The following is a 15,910-nucleotide window of genomic DNA, read 5'->3' as shown; positions in this document are numbered from 1 at the left end:
ACGAAGTATGAAATAGTCGCCTTTAGAACCTCCACGATTTTCAAACAGGGGCATCACATTCTGTATATGTGACTTCCTAAATGGGCCTCTCTGTTTCACTGAGCTGTATCAAAGCAGGAATTGCTCCTTTTGATACACTTTAGAATATGGCCTGAAATGAGGTGCCCTTAACTGTGAGGAGCAATTTTTAGCACTGACATAACTGTACTCTCACTGAGGTCAAGGCTGGGATGGGTAGAGAAGGATCTCTTGCATGCTTTGATGAGCACCTCCTATTTACCAAGAAGGGCAGTGTTCTCCACCTCACCTCCTACATGACCTTGGAGATAACTTCGTAAGACACTGTACTCTTTCACAAAAAATGCATGACACTGCTAGTATGTCTCCTTCATAGGACACCTGTGGGTTCAGGATATAGTTTTGTGCACTATTTTACACTGTACATTCTGCCTCTGATCAGTGATAGTTTGCTAATATATGATAAAAATAAAAGGTAAAGAAAATAAAAGGATTAGAATACCTTCAAGTCCTCCATACTCTTTAACATTTCACTCAAGAATCTGTAATAATCTCCTGATCTTGTAAGAAGCTCTATATAGCGAGACTGAGCCTCATTAGCCTTGAAAAGAAAGAGAATTGTTAGCAGCTTGTACCACAGAGTTAGATATGAATATACCTATGCCCAGATCATTTAGAGGATTCCAATCCACTTGAGGAAATATATCACTTGACAAAGTAAAAAGCAAATTCTCCTCACAAATTCACATGACTTTCTGAGGACCCCAAATATACAAATTTTTCCTTCTGAAAAACCCACACTTTTTTTTTCAAGATTGTTTTCCCCCATGGCTGATCTGATATTAAATCCAAGCCTTCATCCCCTGGTTCATCGTGCTCTTCCTGTCTGACAGTCACGAGTAACCTCAGTTAAATTTTTAATAGTGGTTAATTCCCAGGTTGAAAGTGACTAAACCACTTGGGGCACGAATCTTCCTTTCTCACAATATGCATGCAATGGACGTTGAATAGGAATGAGGTAAATTCCTGAGGGCTAATCTACTGTCTAAACAAGCCCAAGTCTGATTTTACAGCACAGAGACTATTCTGCACTAATTCCTTGTGCTTACGTGCTTAGTGCACATTGCCAATGACAGTGCCAATTATTAGAATACAGTTGGATATGACTCAGAATGGCTCACATGGACAAACAAATGTATTCAAAAGATTGGTGGGGAGGAAAGAAAGATACCTCTTGTAGAATCAGCACTGAAGGAGACTGAACCACACTCTTCTTGATAGGTATGTTGAGCAATGTTTCTAATCCCGAACTGTAGGAAGCAACTTGTAGTTCATAGTCCTGAAAAACAAGACGAAAAGTAAGCCCTCTTTAGCAACTGCCAAGGAATTCTGTGGGAATCTATATTTCAGAAAATGCAAAGTATTGGGTTGTTCTGGTTTTGTTTTCTTAATAAAAGCTATGTTTTTCCCTTATTTATATTTCTGGCCATGTACAGATTATCCTGTCATAAGCAGAAGCTCATCAGTTCAAGTACCACTGTGGAGATTCATAGGGGAGAATGACAAGGAAAAAAGAGAAAAAATGTTTTACAAAAAAGAGAAGACAATTGTTTCTGTTAGTTGAGCACTATGTGGAAATGAGAAAGATTCATGGGAGCAACTACTCTAAGCACTGTTGTCAGCCAAAACTTCATCAGAAATAACTGTCTCTCCATCTCTTTTGTATCATATATGCCATGTCACATGTTTAGCAAAATCTTTGTCAGAGAGAGTAAGATTGAGCTGCAGAAAGCACAGATATAAAGGTGACATAAAAATGTAAGGACCACAAAACCATTCCCTCTGTATGTTATTGGTTTGCATGGCTATTGCACACCATTCCTCCTGCTAATCTGCATTTGTCTTTCCTCCTAGATCAGATCCTAATCAGATCAAATTCATAAGACACCATTCTGTTCTTCACTCCCTTACATTTTTTAACATGTGAACTGGAGTTTGGTCTGGCTAGAAGGAGGCTTTGCTTCACCTGAAGAGAAGCTCTCACTGGTACCTTCTGCATTATCCCATAGTCTTCAGGTGGCAAGTATAAAATTGTTTTCATTGTATTTTATACACAAAAGTGCTTTACACCAGCAATTTCTGTACACACACATCAGGGAGCCAACTTCTCACCCGTCAGCAGAGAATGACAATGACAATGAGATGCGCCTGACCATGAAAAACCACACCCCATAAAAATGCTGAGACCCAAGTACCTTAATTGCAGCTGAGCACTGATCTGCATGCTTGAGAAGCTCCTCAACTTTGTCTCTCTTCCCACAGATTTCACTGTGCAAGTTCTGTCAAGAAAAAAGTGAGCCATGAAACACTCCCTCGAGATCTACCAGTATTTCCTCCTGTACACGCTGCCTCCATCAGAAAGCACCTGCAGCAAGAGACTACTGCAACCCCCGGGGCTGAGACCTGAAATGACCTGTAGGTGGGCAGTTTTTGCAATAGCAAGCTCTCTGTGCATGAGTAGGTTGTTCTCAGAAAGAGCACCCAACAACTGAACACACTTCAGTGGTGGGGAGGGAGAGTTCCTTGACTTTAGTTCAGATTATTTCCTCACTTTTCATTTTTGTGCTGTAATTTGTCCCATAAATTGCACCATCTTACAGTCCCTTGAATTAATTCAAAGCTGATGTGTAAAAGCGTCAGGAGCCAAAAACAGTCTTGTTCATAATCAGTAGCAGTGCTGACAGAAAGTAATGAGGATAATAATATTTCCTCTCTCCTGCCTTCTAGACATGGTGGTTTTTGGTAGCTTGTGTACTTTTTAATTGAAAACAGGCCACTGAATTGCAGACTGCATTGATACTGATATTTTCTGTACAGCAAAACAGATAACAGAAGACAACTCATTCAGGTGCTGCATACCTTCTGATCATGTAGATATCTCATGATAGTGTTGGAATCGCACAGCTTCGTGGACTCAATAGAATCCTGCCGACGCTTGGCATCACCGATCCATTTGCACAGAGCCTGGTAGAGATCTCGGTAAGTTTTCAGCTGTTTGATCTGCCTTTCTAAATCCCACAATCTAGAAAAAAAAGGGAAAAAAAAGTCAAAATGAATGTCAAAGTGCATTCCCTTTCTCTCTCTTTGCACAATTTTCAAAAATGAGACACAGTAGTAAACCATGCAAAACTATGGGAAGCTCTGAATAAGAGATTCTGAACAAAAATTTCAAATAAATGAGAATTTTACTGATTATTAGTCATCCAATATGGGGTTTTAGTGCCTTATATTTGAGTAACTAATACGCAGTGGTTGGGCCTTCCTGTCAATTAAGTTAGGGATGGATAAAACCTTGCAGTGACAAGAGTCAAGTTCATTGACTTGTTCTAAATTTTCACTGAACAACCAGCAATCAGTCAATTTTTATTAGTAGTACTACATTTTGTCCTCAAGTAAAAACAAAATAAACTGAACCAAACAACACCCTAACCTTCCCCCCACCCACAAATAATCAGAATATGCCTTCAGTTTAAGATTCAGATACAAGATTCAGATTTTTTTACTTAATTCCTACTGTTATTTTTTTAATCCTCAGGTATAGGGTATTCAGCAATAAACATGGTTGCTTTGTTTGGGAGGGAAACCGCTGATCAGAAGTACTTAATCCAAGGACATTATCAAAAATTAAAACAAAAAAGAAAATGAGAACAGCTCCTTAGCACATAGATTAGACATTTACATGGCTACCTACATTTTTCTGCTTGGACTTACACAATCCTTTTTAAAGTATGTTCAATCTATTCACAGTTGCTCAAGTCTTATTGCCCTGAAGACACCATTCGTCCTTTGGAAGTGAAGGTTAGTGCACATCAGTTCTTTTAGACTCACTGTTAAGATGATCTTAGTAGCAATAGGAATAAGAAAAAAGCTGTAGAAATACGAACAAACCTGTTATCTATCTGCTTATCAGCTCTCTGCCAGCGGTCTATTAGCTGGGTAGCTTTGTCACAGTACTTTCCAATGTCCATGTCATACAGAGTATATGATTGGCAAGACTGTGAGTGAATCTGAAGTGTTCTCTGCAGCTCATTTTCCAAGGTATTCAGTAGTGACTTCTTCATATTTAGGTCTGCTTTCATTTTCTGGAGAAAAAAGAAAATGCTATCATATATTTTATTCTTGAGAAGATACTGAAATTTAACCAATTTAACAGCATGCACAATGTGTTAGGATCTAAAGATATTGTTTCTAAATCAATAAGGTACGTATAGTGATGTCAGCTGAACTTAATGTATTTAAAGTGAAAAACATACTTTGGTGAACATTTTGGCTTAAAAATCTGTTTGAAGTTAGACTTTAAATAATTTGCTAAACCAAAGCCCTCTGTTTTCATATTCTGAAGAGAACACTTCAGTTTCTCAGAATTATGCAGAGCAGTTACCAGAGCAGAACAAGAGACTTGCTTGTTCCTAGAAACAACTGACTAGAAAATTTCACTGAAGTACAAAAATTCCTGCACTTGCAACAGCTGTGGCATCAAGCCTTGGGACTGGCATATCCAGTTTTTAAACATCTAAAAATCAGCACAGATTTTTTTTTCCCTGTTTACATTTTTACAAACATCTTACATGGAGATGTTTCTTTACACACACACTTGTTTGTGTACACATAGTCACATGTCATAGGGTATCACCAAATGGAACATACAGTGTAGGCAGTGGTCTGTCTTGCATCCCCCAGTCACAGGGATGGCTATAGCCTTTGATAATATGCTCAAGCATTATTTTTTTTTTTTGTGTAGCTCAAATTTACACCAGTTAAGAACAACTCCCAGCAACTAAACTGCAGCTCTCATTTAAAATGATAAAAAGGTGACTTGCTAGTACTCCATTTGTGACACCTACACATTTTTTCCTTACTACACCTAAGAACAGGAAACAATGAAAGAGTCCTTGTTCTCCCAAATACACTCAGTGCACAAAAGGTCCAGCTAAATGGCAGAAAAAGACTGGATCTGCAAGCCAACTTTGTGCTCAGCACAGTTATTTGCCCTCTCCCCTTGTACAGGATGGATACTTTTCACTATAAGATTTGACAAGGACCCTATACCAAAACCAGGACACACAATAATACTCAAATTTACGTGTTACATCTAGAGAACAACAGGGGCAATTAACAAGCCTGTTTGCAAGAAAGGAGATACTGCTTTCAAATCTACCTTCACGAGTGATGCAAATAAACACGGATAACACTGTACAGAAATAGATAATGGAAAGCTTCCATGCAACTGCTTTTGCTGCGGGGGCAGCAACAACCTGAGGATGGAAGAAGTAATAACCCATATACTCCTTTCATTAATTCCATAGAATCATAGAATATTGTGAGTTGGAAGGTGCCTACAAGGGTCATTGAAGTCCAGCTCCTGGCCCTGCACAGGACAGCCCCAGGAATCACACCATGTGCCTGAGAGTGTTGCCCAAACACTTCTTGAACTCTGTCAGGCTTGGTGCTATGACCGCTTCCCTGGGGAGCCTGTTCCTGTGCCCAGCCAACTTCTCAATGAAGAACTGTTTCCTAATATCTAATCTAAACCTCCCCTGGCACTTTCATGCTGTTCCCTTGGGTCCTATCACTGGTCACCAGAGAGGAGAGATCAGTGCCTGCCCCTCCACTTACCTTTGTGAAGAAGTTGCAGACTGCAATGAGGTCTCCCCTCAGTCTCCTCTTCTCCAGACTGAACAGACCAAGTGACTTCAGCCACTTCTTGTATGGTATCCCCCCTAGACCCTTCATCACCTTCACAGCCCTTCTCTGGTTCCTCTCTAATAACTTTGTATCTTTCTTATATTGTAGTCCCCAAAAGTGCACTCAAAACAGTGCTCAAGGTGAGGTCGCACCAGCACAAAGTAGAGCAGGACAATCACCTCCCTCGACCATCCAGTGGCACCGTGCCCGATTTACAAAAGCATTGTATGCCTATGTATAAAACACAACAAGATCAGCAATTCTATCTCTGATAGTTTTCAAGGGTTCCACCCAGCTCAACAGATCAGTGCTAGCAGCTACAAATTTTGCCTTTCTGTGTCCTTGGGTCTTGGCCCCTCACCTTCAGACAAGCCCGGTAAGCCTCTACTTTATCAAGATCCAAAGGAACAGTCTCCTCTTCAGACAGCCTGACTTCAAAAACTCTGATCACGTCTTCTGTTTGTAGAATAACCTGGAGCAGACACCTCAGTGCATTCAAGCTAAAATAAAAAATGCAAGACAAATCCATTGTGGACTGGGGAAGGAAAGGTGATATTTCTAATTGCAGATGTTTAGTTAAAAAGAACAGGTAACACAAGAATTTTCTGTGATACCCATGATTCTCACTTTCTTTTTTTAAAGTATTCTAGAAAAGAGAAGAAATTCACGTGTCTGTTTCTACCCACATGCACATAGTTTGTACAAAAGAAGGTGGAATTTCACACTACTGTTAACAAAAGGCAGGTATCTGGACTAAGCATTATAGGACAAAGTGACTATTTATGGCTATAACCTCAATTTTCTTACCTGTCTAAGTAGCCAGCAGAAACACCATTAATATTTTCCAGCTTTTGAAATAGGGCATTTATCTCTGATTGCAAGTACACATACTTTTCACAGCCTCTGAAATTAGGCAGCAAGTCCTTATGCTTATTGAGGGTTTCAGCCATTATTTGAGAGTCGTTCTGCACACCCTAAGGAAAGAAAATGCCAGGTTTGCACATTTTTGGTTGGCTGATCATTCTACAGCACATGTGGAATTGGTCTCCTTATCCAAATAGTCTACTGTTATATAACCAGCCTGACTGAGGACTGAAGCAGTGACTGAGCTTGCTTTCTTCAAGGCAAGTAATATTGTGCAGTTTCTTTTTTGACAGTCTGCAATAGGTAATACCGCTTTTTGGCCCCTCCACTCTGAAACTCAGCTCTGTTGAAAGCAAAGTGCTTTACTGCCAGCTGCCTACCGCACTTGGCAGACATGCCAAGGTCCTTCTGCTCTTAAGACCTTTGCAACCTCATTGATTGAGGGGAATTTCTCACATGCTAAACCTGTTCTCCCTTCTAATTAATCTTCTCTCTCCAGTCTCCTAAAAATCTTAAGAACTAGGAGAGGGAGAGAGTTTGTAGGACTCATGTATTTTGTCTGCATCCACAGACAGGACTTCACAGTTAGTTAGTAAAGTGGGGTCCTTGGAAAAGGGTTTTAACAGTGCTTTACCCTAGATGAGGCTTAACACAAGCTCATGTCACTTGAGATCGGTCTTCCAGTATTCTTTGCCGGGCAGAATGCTACTTCTAAAATTCAAGAATCAACTTTTTCTACCTAGAAGCTTAACTCCAATCCAAATCATCACGGTTAGCTTCCAGCTGAGAATTTTCTGCACAGGATGTGTGTCTTCCCCAACTGATCAGAAGCAGAACTGCAGTATGCTCTGCAGCATAGAGTCATGCTGAGTTTGAGGTGCTCCAAGAAAAATATCCACAGTTACCTCTAAATCCTTTATTCTGACTGAAAAGTCATGCATAGCCCCTTGATCCACTCCAAGAGGAGCTCTTTGAACCATCTGAATCTCAGAAGCTTCAATCTGACGCCGAAGTTTCTGAAGCTCCATCAGCAGCCAGGCCTCCTGCTTCTCATGCTCTCGGTTTCTCTCATTAACGATAACCGTGTTTGAGGAACCCACAGGACAGGTCTCAGTTGGGACCACTGCAACGTGAATTGGGTAAATGTCAACTGCCAGAAAACTGAGCACCCGCATACAGGAAGCCAATGTGCTGCCCAAGTGATCTAAGCACTGAGTTGATCTGTAGAACTGAGAACAGGTAGAAGATCTGGGCCCTTATGCAGTTGTTTCAGGGAATGAAATCGCTTTTTCACAAAAAGACAAAACTTGCTTCCCCAATCACAGCAGTGAGATTTTGCTTCCTAATAACTGAAAACATATCAAATGGACTAAATTCCTCTCATTTTCCCAGCAAGTTCCGTGACTTTTGGAGGACTATTCCCAGATTCCCACCAAAGGAGGAAAGAACAAAATCTTCCCTGCACGTGGCCAATTCTGTTACGTTGGGAGACAGCAGAATAGTTCTTGAACACGTTTCAATTCATTTGTTCAAGAGAACATTTTCACATAAAAAGAATGTACCATGCACAACCCTTGGAACAAAGAAACCCAAGCAGACTAAACTCTCCAAAAACCAAGAGGATGACAAACCTATTTGTGGCTGTCGTGGTTGATTAGGCAGTTGTATAATCAAGGTTTGGTAGTGTTTCTGAGCATCAGTGAACTGAGTCTGGATCTTTCGTTTGTCTTCATCACCAAACATCTCTGAGCCTTGGCTATTCCTGAGGAACTCTTGATAATGGATCTCCAGGTCAGTTATTATTTTTTGGTAATCTTCCTTACGCATTGTTTTCAGCTGAAATAAAGAAGAAGGGAATTTAAAAAAATAAAATAAAAAAAGGAAAGCTACTGGGAAAGGTTTATGACTACTTAATCAATAAGGAACAAACTAATACACCTAGAAAAAACCCAAAGTAATAGCTAGAACAAAACCTACCGAGGCTAGCTCTAGAAGTATGGTGCTAAGAGTACACAGTGAGCTAATCTATTCTTATTACCATCATTCCATAACCTAAGAATAGTTTGAAATTCTACCTCTTACTCTGTCTATCCATGCACTTGCACAATGGGAACAAGTACAGCAAGTACATAATAGCTAATCCCTTAGCTAATCTTTCTGTTTATCCATATCTTGTTTGAATAGGATATCATTTTGCTTTAATAAAATTGCAACTTCCATATGTAATTGTTTGTGCAACCCAGCAAAAGGAAGGCTCATGGTTTCGCAGAATATAGATCTGCACAGGATACTGCAAGCTCTGTTTGGGACAGTAGTCATCAGGTCATGGATGTCTCTGGTCTGCAGGTGAGGCCAGCTGGTGTCTTACCTTGGCAATAGTCATCGCTCTGATCTTCTCAATGTCGATCATGCAATAGTGCCAAGACACCAGGCTCTTCATGTTGATATACAGTTGGTTCCACAAAGCTAAAATAGCTTCATAATATTGCTCAATTCTGACATGAGAAAAGAAAATGCATGATCAAAATGCATCTGTCCTTGTAGCACAGCTACAAAACATCCCAAGAAACATCCACCACATGTGGAGTGCATTAAGGCTTGTTCTTTACTTGAAAAAATCTTGGAAATTAATTTATCCATGACTTTCGTTATTAGAGATGAGAAAATCCTTGTAGAAGCTCATGTTTAAATATTTTTGGACCCCAACCTAGATCCCAGCAAGTTTCACTGAAGTATGACCTTCAAGTCAATGGTCTAGTCCTTAATCCCCTATCTTTAGGGGCAGAGGGAGTGAACTCTACTCAAGGCTCAGATTGTATTTTGTGACTGGTTGATATTTTGAGTGAACTCCTCTATCTAATCCCAATGACAGGTGTTCAAATGCAAACAGCAACTCACTTTGTAGCAAGATCCACTGCTAAAGGATTGGGGGGTGGGATGATAAGACTGACAGATGGCACCAGCATATCCACTCCTCCAGGGCCAGTCACCAGCCACTTGCTGCGCTCATTATTGTCCTTCAGGATACATTCATCTCCTTTGCGCACTGTTTTCTGTAAGGAACACATAACAATTGTTTTCTTTAGTTAAGTAAGATGGAGTTTCTAAGAGAGACAGACAAGGAAGATGTATGACGATCACAAAAGCAGGAGCGCTTCCCAGCTGCCAGGTCTGGGTGTGCACGTTGGCTTCATACTGGGGCAAGACACCAGCAGAGATCAACCCCTTCTCCCTGAATCTGGTTTCCATGTAGAGAAAACAAAAACAAACAAAAAAAAGGAAGCAGGAACCACAGAACACTGAGCAGTTGCCAGTCTGGTTCATCATCAGACTTGGGGCTTGCCCCGACAAACATCAAAGACTGAATGTGGACACACGGCCATGGTAAACTATGCAACCATGTATGGCTGTAAGCCAGTGAGCTCGAGGCCTAAGCATGCAGAAGTGCTGCGTCCATGTTTGCAAAGAGACTGGGAGTGAGCACGGCAGAGCTAGATTCACCAAGCCCCAACTGCCAGAAATCCTGACACAGTGCAGCCACAAGTGTGGTCATGGAGCAGGAAAAAGCACGTATGCAGAAAATGCATCTAAGCATACAGAAATAAACGCAAGCAGACTCAGTACGGAGGAGGAAACAAAAACATCATCATCCATTTCATACTCCACCAATTAAAAAAATGGGGATAACAATGTACCAAGGTATGCTCCTCACCTTTTGCTAGATTAAATGTTCACCTAAAGATCCAGAGAGACACTGGAAAGGTAAGCAATCACCAAAAAAATGTGTAGACGCTGGGAAGATCTGTATCAACAATTCTAATCCTATTATCAACAAGACTTTTATATGCTAATTTGAAGTGTGATTATTAATGATATTTAACTGATTAATATTAGTAATTACAACTAGACTTATTAACCAACCAAAACTTAGCTTGTTTATTCATAGTTGCAAGAAAATAAGAGCTTTTTCTGTTGAAGAAATTTAAGCTGACCAAAAGCAGACAAAGGGATTATACCTGTCAGGTCAATGGTTTATTTACTAACTTGCCATGTTCTAGTTTATGTGATGTTTGTTCTCAGCCAAAAAGGGATACAGTACCAGATCCTGTTTGTAGTCACACAGAGCCTTCAGGATAATGGGCTTGTTACTCCGGTAGTCTGGGTTACGTGGCTTCAGCTGCACAATCTTCTTGGATTTGTTCACCAAACTCTGCACTTGCCTCTTATATTCAAGAATTCTCTCTCGTTCATTCTGCAAAAATTAATTGTATATTATGAAATCATTCTAAAAAGAAATGTCATCTAGTTTCCACTGTTTTATTAAGAGAGGGATTCATCTGGAGCTTACAGTAGGCAAAACTTACATTAGCTCTAGTGGGATGAGTCTTTGGCCTATAATGTAAAACTGCAGTTTTAAAAAAAGAGAAGAGAAACATCAAATTAAGTAACTTTGCAGCTCTGGCAAGATGCAAAGTTTTCAAAATTTTCATAGCAGGTTTTCCATACAGATCTTCAATGTTGTTACAGTGATGTTTAAGAAACACAGGCCTAAATTGAAAGAATCTAACAAAATAATTGCTAACAAAAAAAAGGTAATAACTACACTCTCAAACCTGACTTCATCAATTTGTCTTTTACATCACACCATTCTTCTCCAATTTGAGATTGTAGTACTTAATTCATGATAAGCAAACAGCTAAAAAAGCTGAGTTATGTCCTTTCAAAGAGACGAGAGTGACACAGTGACATGAAGAATCATTTATTGAATGTATTTATCCTTTGAAGTAAAATCTATTCTACCACCTAAGAAAAAAGTATTTCATTTTTTTAAATTTGTTGGCATGTCAGAAACTTGGGAATTTGGTGGACTCATTACAGGTTTAGAAAGAAATTAGAATTTCCAAATGGTATTACACAAGTTAAAACAACACTAGTCCATTTGTAGGCTTTCTGACTTGATGATCCTTGTGTGTCCCTTCCAACTCAACATACCCTGTGATTCTGTGAAATGGGCAGGAATATACCATAATGGTTTCAAGTTCCTACAGTACTGTATATAAACATTGCCATGCACCTGGGTTTACATTTGGTATCTGAAAAGGGCAGCTGATTTCCAAGAAAAACAGAACATAACCCGTCAGGTGAGTGTGACAGTACCTCCAGCTCCTTGATCTGCTCCAGCAAAGTCTGCAGTGACATGCTCTTATCACAGATGAACTTCTTTCTGATGGAGTCTTGTAAGTTTTTCAGGTAGCATTCTGTGGCTTGGGCCTCTTCAAAGAACTACAGAAGAATTAGTTGTGAATTTGGTTGTACATGGCTCTTAAAAATATCTGCTAAAAATTTATGGACTCCTTTAATGAGAAATCCCAGTTCATCTCTGGCAGAATGGTAGCATTTATAATGTGGCAACAATGTGTTATGCACAATAAATATATCTGTGATGGGATTCACACTTTCAACAAAAGTAATGTGAATCCTCCACATCACTACTCACCTGAAAGTAAGCCGCATTCTCTTTCAGATGAACGTCGATACATTTGGTGATTTGAAGAATCCAGCTCCACTGAGTTTGCAATGTATCCATGTAGGCCTAACAAAAACAGTAATATATACAACTCAAACCACCACACTGATCTCTCTCCCATATCTAGACTCAAGCAAAATTATCTATGCCCCATATAAATGCGAATGAAAAATCTGCAAAAACAAATTCATGCACACCAGAACAGTGTAACTCATGCAAATAGTTCCTCAACTTCTGAGCATCTACCTCACTAAAATGAGTTAAATACCTGCTTGTGAGACACAAAGAGAAGTCTGTTCATGTCTTGCATGAAGAGGCATAAAGCCTGAGGTGCATTAACAAAAAAGGGTGAAATGCACAAACAGTACTGCAAATAAAATATTTCAATTGCAAATTGCCGTGTTCTCTTCCTTCCAAGGAATACTGCCTAACATGACTTTTTATGCTGGTTGTTTTTAAATTCAAAATCTTCACACAGTCATAATGAACATGCTTTAGAAAATTACATACAACTTTTACTTCACTGCTGGAGCTTACTTTTAAGAGAGAAACTGACCACAGGATAAATAGGAATAGTGATTTTACACAACATAGTAACAGTTAAAAGCAAACACACTAAAAAGCAGAAAGGATTCATCTTTTTTTTCCTTGTAGCTTCTTTCAGGGTTCTTATGCACTCTTAAAATTATAAGAACTACAATATTTCCTAATAAAATGAGGTCTTCCAAATTGTTGCAGCCTTCATAATTGAAAGGTAAATGTATGCCAAGCTGCAAGAGCAAAACTGTCTTGGTTAAGCTGTAGAAAGGTACCATCAATTTCAGCTGGAAAAAGTATTTGCACCTGGATTAAATATAAACCCTCAACAAAGTGTGTGACTTTTTTCAAAACATGCCATGCCTTCCTACCATAAATTCCACTGCACTGTAGTTAACTCAAACAAGATACAGCAATTTCATACCCTCAGATAACTCCCCAAGCTTAGAATTAATTTTTACATGCATCTATCATTGTGCAGTAGTTATGGTCAGGTTTGTAGAGGAAGGTAATAACATTTATTTAATAGAGCTGGGTAAAATGGACATGCTTTTTGGCAGGCAAACCCTTCTCATGTCCAGAGGCAGCTCTTCATTTGTGGACTTTCACCGAGAACTTTTCTCATGTAACAACTAAAGAAGCAAGTGACATCACACAAGTGTGTCTAACTCACCTCAATTTTGTCTGAAGCAGGGTGCTGGTTGAGCACTAGCTGGTCACTTTCTTGCTTTAGCTTGTTGAGTTCTTTTTCTTTAAGCTCCAGTTCACTCATGCGTTTCTAAATAAGCAAAACACAGCATTAAACAAGCTCCCAAAGGTACACTGCACAGGATGATTTGCTCCAAATTTTCCAGATAGTTGTGATAGTAATAAAATTATCCCTGCTAACACTATGTACTATTTCTATTTGGTGTACTGAAGTTAATTATGAAGACAGTAGAATCAAGGAAGGTACAATTATCTCAGTTCTAGTCTCTGGGCTTGCTGCTTCACAGAGTAAAGCACATAAAAAGTTCTGCCTGTCCTAGGAGTGATGGAAGTAAAAATAACTGCATCTTGCAACATCCAAAACAACTGAACTAAAAAAAGAAAAAGTAACTCCTTAGTAGTGTGAACCTTCATCCCTTTTTCAGTTTGATGATCTGCACCAACACTGGTTAAACAAACACACATGCTCAATTTCCCTACATACCCACAGATGAGAAGGAGCTGCGCAAACTACATCAGACCATGCACTTTATGTGCTGCTGGTAAAACCATCAGAGGAAGAGAGCAGTTCCCTCTGGTATAGCTCTGCTTCCTGATGACAGATAATCAGGGCCAAATACAGGGACCCCCGAGCCCCTACACAGTCCTAACAGAGAGAACTAAACTGCCTGATTCAAGTCCCTTAGTTTAGCATGCCAACATAGCGACTGGGTGCACAAGCTATATGTGATCACTAGTCCACAGTGGACTGTGCCGGAAGGCCAGCTTCCAAGGTCAAAAGAAACCATGATAACTGATTGAATAAGGGCACAATCTTCTAATAGATGTCCTATCTTGACTCAAAAGGTTGTCACACTGTACTTAATTGAAAGGGGTTGACAAAATCCCCAAGAACTTCGAAACATGAAGAAATGCCCATCCTGTGATGAGTCTGTCCCAAGAGAGGTTGTTCCTTCCTCACTATTCCAAAAGAGGGCCCATGGAAAGTGGAAGGATGTTGAGCCGTCTTACAGAGAAGGACTCCTGCTTCCTGGCAATATCAGTGTTTCTGTCACTCCAGTCATAGAGAAGCTCCTCCTCCTCACAGTCATTGATCCACATGATCTCTCTGCTGGTGGCCTGAATGAGGTTCTGGAATTGACGAAGCTGATCCATTCTCTCAAAGGAGTATTTCTGCAAGGAATTCCAGAAATGAGAAGCCATTAACACAGGAATGCCTGTGCTGGGTGGAGAAAGGGAAGCCAAGAGCGCAGCACAGCATGTCCTCTTTTTTTTTAACTAAAATAACAGTAAAACCCACACATCTATAAAACCTGTTGGCAATGGACAGCAGATAATGTGCCTGGGCTTACTGAATTATGAAACCTAATGGCAATGGACAGTTGACAACATGTCTGGATTTATAGAAAAATGGGAACCTGATGTCAGCAGCTTCTGAAAGTCATTGCAAACACACATGTAGCAGACATGCAGGCAAGCAAAAAGGCATGGACAAGAAATGTACAAAAAACGTCTGAACACTTAACATCACTTTTACTTGCATTTGCTGCTCATGGACATCTTTGATGTTGTAGAATCACCTTTTGCACAGATGACACTTCATGAAAAAATACCTTCTCTGTCTTCACACCATAATACAGATCCTATTGCTTGAAATGTGCACAGGAATCAGCTTCCAATCCCAAGGGTTAAATAAACCATTTGCACAAGATTCTTACTGTATTTTATATGAAAATCCAAAGCAGGGAAGATGCACAGCCCTACACAGAAATTGGTTCTAATCCCACCTTTGAGTAACTTTTTAAGCATTGTATACAGTCTGATTTCTTCACTATGCTTACTCCCATTAAGAAGGTAAAGTTCCACTCTCCACCTGCTTAGTGACCAACTCCCTTCACCAGGTGCAAACTAGAAACTTCCTTGTGGGAGTAAGTCAATTATACACCAGGCAATAAATTAATCTCAAGTTCATGACTCAAAATGAATCAAGAAACTAAAAAGCACTGTCAGTAAACTGTCAGTTTACTGCTGAATAGAATTATTTCAATAATTCTGTCACTCTGTCACTGTCAAAACCTGAAGTGTTCCTTCACTACCATGCCAGTGTTAATAAAGCAAAAAGCACCTTTGTCACAGAGGGTATCAGAAATGAACACATCTCATGCTCACCAGCAGGCCTTCATATTCTTCCTCCAGCTGATGAACTGCAGCCTTCTCCCGCTGAAACAGAGACAGGAAATACTTAGTGAGCTTATCACAAGTTGCCTACTTGCTAATATTTCCTTTACAGTGTTAATATCACAATAACTGCAGGTGGTAACTTGCAAATGCCTACAACAGACATGGATGGATGCACCACTGGAGGACCACAGCAAGCATAAAACCAAGGCTCAGACAAACTTACTACCCTTAGAGATGCTTAGCATGTAAGCAAGTTTGCACATAACACCAATGCAACTCTTGAAACCGGATTTCTTTCTGTACCAAACTCCTAGGCCAGCCAGTCCTGGA

The 15,910-nt window shown here is 39.8% G+C and overlaps 1 protein-coding gene across 3 annotated transcripts in view; it reads right to left on the bottom strand.

The window, feature by feature from the left end:
- DSP (desmoplakin) overlaps positions 1–15,910 on the bottom strand; it is a 38,787-nt gene that overhangs the window by 8,046 nt on the left and 14,831 nt on the right. For all 3 annotated transcript variants that reach the window (XM_032699374.1, XM_032699380.1, XM_032699388.1), the window contains exons 6-22: positions 15,569–15,619; positions 14,411–14,572; positions 13,365–13,469; positions 12,125–12,220; positions 11,785–11,910; positions 10,727–10,879; positions 9,526–9,680; positions 8,996–9,122; positions 8,259–8,463; positions 7,533–7,750; positions 6,571–6,737; positions 6,125–6,263; positions 3,967–4,160; positions 2,938–3,100; positions 2,274–2,357; positions 1,250–1,357; positions 521–619 (exon numbers count right to left, since the gene is read on the bottom strand). In XM_032699374.1, coding sequence (XP_032555265.1) covers positions 521–619; positions 1,250–1,357; positions 2,274–2,357; positions 2,938–3,100; positions 3,967–4,160; positions 6,125–6,263; positions 6,571–6,737; positions 7,533–7,750; positions 8,259–8,463; positions 8,996–9,122; positions 9,526–9,680; positions 10,727–10,879; positions 11,785–11,910; positions 12,125–12,220; positions 13,365–13,469; positions 14,411–14,572; positions 15,569–15,619 — 2,352 coding nt within the window. The remainder of the gene's footprint in view (positions 1–520; positions 620–1,249; positions 1,358–2,273; positions 2,358–2,937; positions 3,101–3,966; positions 4,161–6,124; positions 6,264–6,570; positions 6,738–7,532; positions 7,751–8,258; positions 8,464–8,995; positions 9,123–9,525; positions 9,681–10,726; positions 10,880–11,784; positions 11,911–12,124; positions 12,221–13,364; positions 13,470–14,410; positions 14,573–15,568; positions 15,620–15,910) is intronic.

The sequence above is a fragment of the Chiroxiphia lanceolata genome, chromosome 1 (genome assembly GCF_009829145.1).
Source record: "Chiroxiphia lanceolata isolate bChiLan1 chromosome 1, bChiLan1.pri, whole genome shotgun sequence".
NCBI classification, from domain to species: Eukaryota; Metazoa; Chordata; class Aves; order Passeriformes; family Pipridae; genus Chiroxiphia; species Chiroxiphia lanceolata.
The sequence above is the reverse complement of the archived record's forward strand: the minus strand, read 5'-3'. Positions and strand labels throughout refer to the sequence as shown.